An 11054-nucleotide genomic window follows, 5' to 3' on the forward strand; every position below is an offset into this window, starting at 1 on the left:
ACCTAGAAATAAAATAAAATATGATAAGTTACCTTTTGTACCTAATGAATGTTCACATTAATATTGTTATTTTGTGGGTCAATGTTCACATTAGTATAGATATATGGTGACTAAAAGTAATGAGAACTATGTGACAAGTGAAAGATATATTTTACAGTGGAAATATACCTACTCAGTATCTTTTTTGGTGTTTGTTTCTTTTTCTCTCTCCTTCAACCCAACTAAATGCTCATCTCCGGTACAAAAGGTGACACTTTTAAAAGGGTCATCTCTTGCTACCTTCCAACTAACTAATATCTCTATTAATATACTATATGTTAGGCGTGAAGAAATAATTTTCTTTAAGAAGAGAAGACAACCTATTCTCTCTCTCTCTCTCTCTCTCTCTCTCTCTCTCTCTCTCTCTCTTCTCTTGGTTGTTGTCTAATCCTACCATACTAATTTTGGCCTTTTTTAACAAAAGTTTGTTGTCAACGAAACAAAAGTAGGTGTCATTTGTTTTGTTTTTAGTTTGGTGACTTCATTTAAACAATTAACTTGTTCCTTACAAGAAATGAAACCACAAAATTAGGGTGATGATCCCTCAAGACTTCTTAGATCTCTCAATGAAATGAAAGCGAGCAAGTTCATGTGACACCTCATTCTCTTATCACCCCACAGTCCAATATAGTCACCTTGACGAAGCTACTCATCAAGTTTTGACAGTTATTGGTTACCACCACACCTAAAGCTCGATACTCCAACGGATTCTGGATAGCCTGAACAATCTCCAAAGAGTCGTCCTCCACCACAAGGTAGTGGATGCCCATTCTTCTGCTAGCAGGAGACCCACCAGAACCGCTTCAACTTCCACCGAAAGAACGTCGAGGCCCTGTTGCTTGTCTCTGCATGCTACCGCTATAAAGCCACTAGCCGAGTCACGAAAGACATCACCGAGAGCCCCATCATCCCCATCAACATGGAAGGAGGAGGACTCTTTGTCGCTAGGCCGATACTATTTCTAAATAGGGACTAGTGTTCGCGCCTTCTGAGTAAGCTCCATGTGTGTGGTCATTTACTTATGAGAATAATGATATAGTCCTGGAACTCATGTCATATGCACCTGGCTTTTGGAATATTAACAAATGATCTATGAATTTTGAAAAATGGAACAAAATCGTGTGCTGAAATGTTGGAGTACTTTATGTATGCACACACAATTTTTGTGACAATTTTTCATTATTGTTGGTTATGAAAAATGCAAATAAATGAATGGCTAAAGTAGCTAATTTTATCTCACCAAAATTGGATTTCATCACATGCACCGTAATGAATGCCATCTCTAACCACACATGTTGGATCATTCATGAACTCAACTTACAGCTATGCCTTCTTTGCCTTGAAAATATGTCTTTCAAACTCTAGGGTCCTTAGGTTTTCTTTGCACCCTCATCGCTCCTTTGTGTTGACCACTCAGCGCCACCCGCTCCGTGTGCTTGTCATGGAAAATAATAAAGATGCTTGCTTAAGTGCTCCCATCAACGCCGTCTCCATGTGCCATCTCCTTGCACGCCCCGGATGTAGTTCTCTAATCCTAGGTCATTGGCATCCCTCCCCCGTCCTAGTCTAATGAGTTGCGGTAGCCGGACGAATTGTTACCCCATTTGACATTGCTCCCAACCATGCCCGAGAGGAATGATCGAAGTCTAGGTGTGTTGATCTTGCTTGTGGCAAACAAACACTGTTCTCCTCTCCGTTTCGGTTACCTATGTTTAGTACGTGGAGTTTTCTCTGGGTAGTTGAACCGTTTTTGTGTGAAATTTCCACGCATGCCATGAACGCTTCCTTTGCCCTTACACATATTTGAGACTCGGAAGCCCGATTGAAAAGAGATACAGTTGAATTCCGAGGCTAACCAAATTAATAAAACTCTGCGTTGTCATTATAATATTTGATCATTCCCCTGTCTTCTGTCCATCCTGGTTTTTATGGTTAGCACATGGGGTTATTTTGCAGGAGTCAATTGTTTTGTGAACTTCCGTGTTTTAATTGAACATGTCATTTGTCCATACACATATTTGAAAAGCTGATTGAAAAATGACGGTATTGCATTCCAAGGCCAGTTAAATAGGTAAGCCTCTGTGATTTCTTCATAATATTAGATCACGCGAACTAAGATGGTTAAGTTCCGTGTGGTGGAATCTGCCCACCACGGTTCAAGTCCTCGACCTGACACTGTTGTGCGCATTTTTCTGGAAAGAGACATTCCCGTTGACCGGTCTTCGTCGACCTGAAGATGTTATGCCGGCTTAGTATATTGAAGGTGCTCATAGAGATATGATGTACATACATTGCAGAGTGAGTATATGTGCGCGTCTTTGATTGTCCTGTGTTCAAGAAAAATATTTGATCACATAACATTTCCGTCTAACCGACAAACTACACTACGAACATTTTAGGGCCTCTTTGATTCACAGGATTTTGAAAATGTAGGAATATGAAAAGTATAGGATTGCAGTGGCATGTCAACTTGAATCCTATAGGATTAGTAAAGAGTGTTTGATGCCACATGAAAAACAAAGGAAATGTAAAAAGAGGTTGAAGTGGATGTTAGATTTCCGATAAAATGTAGTACAAAAGATTTCATAGGATAAATTCTTATAGGATCCAATCCTATGAATCAAAGGGCTGATACAGGAAAAAATCCTAAGGATTTCAATCCTCCAAAAATCCTAAAGATATCCTTTGAATCAAAGGAGCCCTTAGGCATATATAGGCAGCTTAAATTCGTCCGAACGGGTCCAAAAACCCCCACATGGGCCATCCAACCTGCGCAATTGGCAAAGCCAGTTGCACCACCCACTCCCCTCGCCCCTCCGGAGCTCTCATCTCATGCCACCGATCCATCCACCACGGGGCGATCAAGACCAGATCGGTCGATGCCCGCCGATCCCCCGATCCCCGCTGCCCGTCCCCCCGATCCGACGGCCGGCGTCGCCCCGGAAGCCACCGGCGGCACGTGCTGCATGCCGAGCCAAAGCCAGACAGCAGGCAGTGCTGAAAACTGCACCGTCTACCACTATTCTACTCCCGTATATTTACTGGCCTCCCTCCCATAAATAAATGCGGGCACGACGATGATGAGGCATAAAAAGCAAGCCAGCACCCCAAAAGCCTCCCTTCTTTAATTTGCACCCTCCCCAAATCTTCTCCTCCTCCTCCGTCGCTGCCTCCTCCCTCCCTCCGTCCCCATCTCCTCGCCCGTCCATGAGGATCAGGAGGAGGCCGCAGCAGCCCTCCCCCTACACCGCCGCCCTGCTGCACCACCAGCAGCAGTACCGCTCAGATCCGTCCACATCCACGCACCAGACCCCGCGGAATGCGGAGGAGCGCGGCCAGGGACGCGGGGGCGACGAGGAGGAGGAGGGGCGGGCCAGGCCGCCGCATCCGCATGCCAATGCGGATCTCGGCCGCAAGCCCGCCGCCGCCAGGCGCCTGGCATTGCCGCAGGTGCGCCGTGGCTCTTTCTTGATTCGGCTTGTTCGATCTTGCAGTTGCACCCACGGCGCAGGTGCCTAGATCTGGACGTTCTCTTTAGTCACATCTGAATGTTTTCTGTTGCTTTTGCCGGTTGGGTTTCAGGACAATGCAGTCGAGGGCCAGGGCGCGGCGGCGGAGCATGGAGCTGACGGCGCTCACAGCAGGTATGGATTCTTCGATTAAACAAGTGCGGAAAGACATACACTCCTACATGGGAGAGAAAGATCACAGCTTTGTGAATTTTGACTAGGAAATGGGTTGTTTTTCCTTCTGTTAGTATCTTTCCCTCCACTGTTTGATAGTGGCCATGCCAGCTTGACCCATGAGGATTCTAGGCATGGCCGGATCCAACTATTATTTTAGTGCACGCACTGCACCTGCCTGTCGGACAAGACGGCCCTGTGGGCATCTTCTCTTCTCCCGTCCGTCCGCCCGCCCCATAATCATACATAGGCGCCTCGTCTTGTTGCCGTCTCGGTCGTGGATTTGTTTGGTTTCGTTCGCTGATCTCGATCACAGCCTGTTCGTTTGGCCCTTGTTTTGTTGTGCGATCCGGCGGCCTTGGCCTCTAGTGCGCATGGCCATCATGGCTTGTTGCCACCTACTACCCGTTTCGTCAGTCACGTCTTGATCGGCGCTGTTAGTCCGGGGTTTGTTTTGTGCGAAATGATGATGCTTTTTTTTGCACCTGCAGCAGCAATGGCCATGGCGGCGTCGCCGGCTGGAAGCCGGACGTGGCATGCACGGGCGCCGGCGAGCGGGCGGTGAAGGTGGAAGATCCGGTCGCGAATGGCGTGGCGGCGTTGTCGGACGTCAAGGAGGAGAAGAATGGCAGCGGCGGCGCGGCTGGCGGGGCCAAGAAGCGGCGCGGCCCGGCGGTGCTGATGGAGGGGTCACGGTGCAGCCGCGTGAACGGGCGCGGATGGCGCTGCAGCCAGCCGACGCTGGTCGGCTACTCCCTCTGCGAGCACCACCTGGGCAAGGGCCGGATGCGCAGTGCGGCGGCGGCCGCCGCAGCCGGCGTCGGTGGCGGCGGGCGCGGAGGCCCCGGCCAGCTCGGCCGCACCGAGCACCGGGCCAGGATGCCCGTCGGTGTCGCGGTGACCACCGCGGCGGCCAAGGCGGAGGAGCCGGGCCTGCGGCCCTACTAGGCGGTGGGCGACGTGAATTGCTGCTGCGTTTTGTGTGGATATCAATGTCGGCGGTGGCATGCAGGTGAGGGCACATGGACATGGGAGCAGCCAGCGGCGATCTTGGCCTGTGATTAGTGGTTTGTGCACCTGCGCCAAAATTCGACCGGGAATGCCCGTGTAATTGTGGCAGCGGCTGCCATCATCAGCCATGCAACACTGCGACTGTGCAAGTGCAGGCGCCGCTTGTAAGAAGAACAGTGTCCTCTCGTGTAGATCGTTCGTTCGTTCCTGTGGTTGGTGCAACTTTGAGGGGTAAAGCACATACATTTTGTTCAGAGGAAATAGTTGCCGTACGACTTGTGAACGACGGAAATAATTGTTGGGCATTCATAGACAATGTTAGAATAGGAAGGTTTATAGTACTATAAAATAACGTGATCTTTTCTAACACAGTACAAATGAATACGCTCACATAGACGAGCATCATGTAGTAGCATCTTCTCTCACTGAATGAACATCACTAAAAGGCTGAAATAAATCCACGAATAATACGAGCATTTCGTAGTCGACGAGAACGACTTCTTCCACTGAACGAACATCACCGGAAGGCTGAAATAAATCCAAAAATAATGCGAGCATCAATGTCATAATGTAATCTTCTTCTTTTTTTTGCGAGCAAATCAGAGAGCTTTTATTCAACAAAAATGTCCCTCGGGCAATCAGCAAGGAGGCTGGTTACCAAGAAACTAGGGATCTCCTCGAGCATGATAACGTAATCTTCTTAATAACGTAAATTTTATGGTTGCTTATTAGTATACAGTACAAAATGACTGATGATTTAGCCACTGAAAAAATGTACTGGCAGTTACTAGTATAGCCGATGGACCTGTTGAGGCCGGGCGCAGGTGGCTATATAATCTGCTGAGTACACACCACCTGTGGTACGGCGAACCAATTTGTGGTTGGATGGTTAGAGGGACTGTGGTATCTCCAGCCCATCAAGGTTCAAATCTGGGTGCTCACATTTATTCTTGGGTTTATTTCAGGATTTTCGGCGATGCGCATTCACTGGGAGGAGACGTTTCCGTCGACGACGAGGTGCCTACGATGACTTCATAAATTTCAAGATAATATGCCGGCTCAGTCTTTCGGAGGTGTTCATAGGAATAGGATGTGCGTGTGTGCGTTCATAGGGATGAATGTATGCGCATGTATGTAAGCGTTTGTGTCTGTACTGGTATTAAAAGAAAACCACTTGTGGTACGTGATCCTCAAAAAAACAAACCCTGCTGCGAATCAACCTGTGGTTGAGTTGGTTAGGTGGACAGTGGTATCCCCAACCCACCAGAGTTCAAATCCTGGTGCTCGCATTACTCCTGGATTTATTTCAGAATTTCCGGCGATGCACTTTCAGTGGGAGGAGACGTTCTCGTCGACGATGAGGCGCCTACGGCGACTTCGTAAATCTCAAGATGATATGACGACTCAGTCTTTCGGAGGTACTCATAGAAATAGGATGTGTGTGTGCATTTATAGAGGTGAGTGTATGCGCGTGTATATGAGCGCTTATGTCTGTATTGATGCTAAAAAAACAAACCCTGCTGTGGTACGTTACGCCGATCCGGATCTGGCACCACCCCGACCCCCACCAGGCTCAGTTAGGCACGACGCGAGATGCGGGCATGCGACAAACCAACTGACGCGGCTCATCCGTCGGCGTTACATTCTTTCTTTCTTCCTTGTTCCGTTGTCACGTCGCCATTCGCCGGGTCTCCCTTTCGCCGCGCCCGCGCGTCCCACAAGGCCCGCCCCCGCCGTGCACCGTCTCCCGCCCGCTTCACTGTTGCCGGTGCCATACGCGGCGTGCACCAGCTAGCGGTGGCGGATCTAAGAGTTAAACTATATCTTCTTTTTTGCTAAATACACTCCACTTTATTGCTCGTTATTCATGGGGATGAGATTTAGGCTATTCATGGTGGAGAGTATTATATACTACCAGTATCATGCATATGATACTAATATATATGATAATATCTTTATAGTGCATAGTATCATAGACTTAGAGTAGTATCATATATCATTTTATTTATTGTCATGCATGACACATAGTAGCGTAACATTTATTATGATACAGTATATATCTATGTTACTCTATTCTTTTTTTTTAATTGTCTGTCACATAAGCATGTTTGCTAGTCCCAAGTGCATGATACCGATTATGTTGCCCCCGCTATGGCCAACATTAAATCGGGGGGCTAAAGGAGCCAAGATGGCGTCCAAGTGTAAGACTAAGAGAATGTTTAGCGAGGCTATGCGCCTCGAGGTTTGAGATTCTCCCTTCAGAGATGACGGAGGACTTTTGGAAAGATGTTGCGGTTCTTCTGATTTCCCGGACAATATTGCCATGAAGCCCTCCATTGAGAGAAAAGAGGTTGTTCACTAGTTCTTTGCAATCGGAGGTTATCTCTAGTTGGTCCAGATAAAGATCAGATGCAAGTGATAGCGCTTCTCGACAAGCCATGGCTTCAAGGACGATTGAATCAACAATTCCTGGGCACACCATCGCCGAGGGTCCAAGGTAATCACCCACCGAGTTCCTGCACACCGCACTAATGGAGCCCCTGCTTGATGATCTAGACACAACGCCATCAACACGAATCTTGGCTATCCTATGGGCAGGAGGAATCCCTCGAGGATGATGGACATGAGTGTTAGCAGGCTGTTGTCGTGGTTAATGCTTAGTTTTACAAACTTCAAGAGCAGATAAGTATATCTGAACAAAAAAGTGTGTTCCCTGTGGGTTTTGGAAATCATTCTCGTGTAAGGCCTTCCTCCTAGCATGCCAAATGGCCCATAGTTTTCCCAGAATAGAAATAAAATCATCATGCGGGATTGATTCCATCAATGAGAAGATCCACCCCTCAAAAAATCAATGAGAAGATCCATCTCTGGGCATCGGGTTCAGTTGATTGCCTCCTACACATCTCGACATCGTACGGTCCAAAAGTAAATATCTCCAAGGGTCATCTGAACCACAAAGACCGCATTGACTCCCAGGTGACATATTGCGATGATGAAGAAGATCGGCTGCCAGAAGGGACTGCTGGGTCAAGCGTCATAAAAATATTTTCAATTTTGAGGGAACTTGTACCTTCCATAACAAGCACCAGCTTCTTTGTTCTGCAACATAATTTGACGTGTCCGTCCTTTGCTTCAACCATGCTTCCCGTCTATTTTTAGTTTCAACAAGCATTAACGGACTATAAAAATTCCCTTCTTATCAAAGTTCGAGGACCAAAAACCATCCATCTACCGGGTACACAACATAATGGATAGAATTCCCTCTGCATAAATGGTTATGAAAGTTTCCATAATTTTATCCTGGTTCCATGAAGCCTCACTGGGAAGGATGAGCTTGCTAACCCATTGAGGTGGGTTGTATGAGATGCTGGTAACTGGCCTCATATTAAAATCTCTCGAAAGCCAATTATGATGCCATATATCAGTAATTTTCCCATCATCAATTCCGCGGATGAGAGCTTGTACCAGAACATCCTGTCGTTCAATGATTGCTCGCCATACCTGTGATGGAGAATTACCTAGTTGGGCTTCAAGAAAATTTGAGGTAGGGAAGTACCTGACCTGAAGAATATGAGCGCTAAGTGAGTCTAGATCCTATAAAATGTGCCATGCATAACATGCAAGAAGAGCGAGATAAATAGCTCGAAATCCTTAAATCCCAAACCACCAAGTTACTTTGGGTTTGTCCTCTCTTCCCAAGAAACCCAAGTTGTTTTTCCTTTCACCATTTTTGCTGCCAACTAGAACTTCTTTATGAGGGAATTGACCCCCCCCCCCAAAGGACCTCCTCCATCCATCCTTGCACCTTATTCCAAACTCGGTCCTTCAGATATTTAAAATTTCCACGTTTACAGTTTCCAACATCAGAAGGCATAGCCAGATATTTCTCAAGTAAAGACACATTAGGAATAACTCAAGCAAATTTTGAATTCATTTCTAACAGACTCCGGGCACCCTTTACTGAAGAAAGCAGAGGACTTTGGTAAATTTATTCTCTAACCCGAGCCTTGGCAATAACTATTCAACAAAGATGACAGATCATCCTCTCCATCTCTACTTTCTTTAACAAATAGGAGGTTGTCATCCACAAAAAGTAAGTGGATAACCAGCGGGGCCATTTGCGCAACTTGGATACCACTGAGGTACTATGACTGACTTTTACTTTTCAAAAGGCATGATAGGCCTTCTGTTGCCAACAAAGACAAGTATGGGGAAATTGGGTCATTCCTCGAGAAGGCTTGAATTCCTCAAGTTTATTTCCATTAATAGAAAAACAAATGTAACAAAACTCAACAAACTCATTACCAAAGAAACCCAAGCTGGTGCAAACCCCAACTTAGTCATAATAGCTTGTAAGTAATCCCACTCAACCCGGTCGTACATCTTCATCATGTCCAGCTTGATAGCACAAAATCTGTTTTCCTTAGCTTTATTCTCTTCATAAAATGGAGACACTCGTAAGCCGAGATAATATTATGAGTGATAAGCCGCCCTGTAACGAAAGCAGACTACTCCTCAAAAGGATCCCAGGAAGAATTACTTTGAGGAAATTAGAGATAATCTTCAAAGCAGTCTTACATAAAACATTTCAGATATTTATAGGCCTGAATTGCGAAAGCAGAGTGGGGTCATTCACTGTAGGAACTAGAGCCAACATGGTTTGGTTTATGCTCTATCTCACAATTCAAGATAGGAAGGATCATTGTCGTAACCTCCTCCCCACATAGACCCAGTGTCGCTGGAAGAAGTGTGTCGGGTAGCTGTCAGGTCCAGGTGCATTGTGGGGAATGTCGTGGATCTAAGACTGACACTAGAATGGGGGGTAGGTATGAGGAGGCAAGATCCTAGCTATGGAGTAGTTGTACACACAAGTTTTACGAGTTCAGGCCCTTCTCGGAGGAAGTAACAGCCCTACGTCTCGGTGCCCCGAGGCGGTCGACTGGATTATATGTGTGTGTGAGTTTACAAAAGATGCGAACCCTTGTCCCAGAGGAGGGGGTGGCTTATATAGAGTGTGCCAGGACCCCAGCCCTCCTCCATTACACAGGGTTCAATGTTCATAAAAGGAGGAGCGTTACTGGTAACGTTCAAAGTAAAGTGCTATAAATGTCCATAAAGCTATGGTTTAAACCCCGACCGTTGTGGAGTGAAGGGCTTCTCATCTTCTGGTGGTCGAGTGTCTTCAAGGTGGTCGAGTGAAGACATCTTCATGGTCGAGTGGATGATGGTTTCTCTTCGAATGCTTCTGATTATTTATAGAGATGTCCTTGGGAAGGGTATGTTGGACAGATCCATGACCCTACCCTAGGTACATAGCTTCATCATTAGCCCCCGAATGGATCAGGGTTTGAGTGAGGAAGGAGTTGGGAACACTTCCGACTCATTCTTTGTGCTATGAGCATATCTTGTTCTGGAACAATGAACTGAGGAGACGACGTCGACTCCTTTTTCAGTCGCCTTGGTCCATTCTTGGTTTTTGTCGAGTGAAGTTTCATGGTAAAACTCCGAATGATAATGTAGAGGACGTTTTCAGTCTGGCAAGTTGCTCTGCTCTCCGCAGATTTCACGGGATTCGAATTTTGGGGAAGCGTACCGTACGGGCGAAACCGTGGTAATCGGGATGGATTAGGCAAGTCTCCTCGATCTCCGCGCCACCTTTTTTGCCACGTACTGCGCACGCGACTGTTGCGGGATTTGTTTAGACCGTCTGGGTCCACCAGTCAGTCACTCAGGGAATGACCTTATAAAAGGCACCGGACCAGGCCTCTGCTCCGTGCGCTCCCATTCTCTTCTCTTCTTCCTCCGACCTCTCCGCCACGCTCGTATCTGCTCTCGTCGCTGGACCCTCGCTCGAACTCGATCCGTCGCCATGGGAAAAGAGAAGACGGTGGCGCTGGAGCGCGCGAAGAAGGCGACCGTGAAGGCGAAGGGCAAGAGGACCAGCCGGGGCGGATCCTCGTCGAGATCCAGCCTGCCGCCGGGCTGGATCCAGGGCGACTAGATCCGCTCGACGATCACCCAGGACGACCTTGACGACATGGTGGAGGAGGGACTGATCCCCCACAAGTTGGCACGGCTCCCGGGGAACGAGACCGAGCCACAACCAAGGGAGGGTGAGTGCGTTCTCCTCGCCACCCACGTAGATCGCGGATTCTCATTGCCTCCCTATCCTTTCTTCTGGGGCTTTTTGAACTTCTTTGGGGCTCAGCTCCACCATTTCACTCCAAACACCATAGTATATCTGGCCGCTTTCATTTCAATGTGTGAAAATTTCTTGGGCTGTCGCCCGCACTGGGGTCTTTTCAAACACATCTTCACCTG

At 47.4% G+C, this 11054-nt stretch overlaps 1 protein-coding gene across 2 annotated transcripts; it reads left to right on the forward strand.

Annotated features, from left to right (window-relative positions):
• Nucleotides 1-3083: 3083 nt before the first annotated feature.
• LOC119327673 (spidroin-1-like) lies at nt 3084-5016 on the forward strand. Of its 2 annotated transcripts, none has more exons than XM_037600779.1 (3): nt 3084-3489; nt 3622-3683; nt 4217-5016. In XM_037600779.1, the coding sequence occupies exons 1-3, from the start codon at nt 3247-3249 to the stop codon at nt 4668-4670; spliced, it is 759 nt and encodes a 252-aa protein (XP_037456676.1). In that variant the 5' UTR covers nt 3084-3246; the 3' UTR covers nt 4671-5016. The 2 variants fall into 2 exon arrangements, with proteins under 2 accessions (XP_037456676.1, XP_037456675.1); XM_037600778.1 differs by having other exon boundaries at nt 3086-3489; nt 4214-5016.
• Nucleotides 5017-11054: the final 6038 nt, after the last annotated feature.

This window comes from Triticum dicoccoides, chromosome 7A, assembly GCF_002162155.2.
Source record: "Triticum dicoccoides isolate Atlit2015 ecotype Zavitan chromosome 7A, WEW_v2.0, whole genome shotgun sequence".
NCBI classification, from domain to species: domain Eukaryota; kingdom Viridiplantae; phylum Streptophyta; class Magnoliopsida; order Poales; family Poaceae; genus Triticum; species Triticum dicoccoides.

Bases quoted from the DNA above. Each gene is read 5' to 3' on its own strand.
- LOC119327673 (XM_037600778.1), top strand. From the start codon at position 3,247: ATGAGGATCAGGAGGAGGCCGCAGCAGCCCTCCCCCTACACCGCCGCC. The intron at 3,490-3,621 runs GTGCGCCGTGGC...GTTGGGTTTCAG, and splicing joins GGCGCCTGGCATTGCCGCAG to GACAATGCAGTCGAGGGCCA. The intron at 3,684-4,213 runs GTATGGATTCTT...TTGCACCTGCAG, and splicing joins GCTGACGGCGCTCACAGCAG to CAGCAATGGCCATGGCGGCG.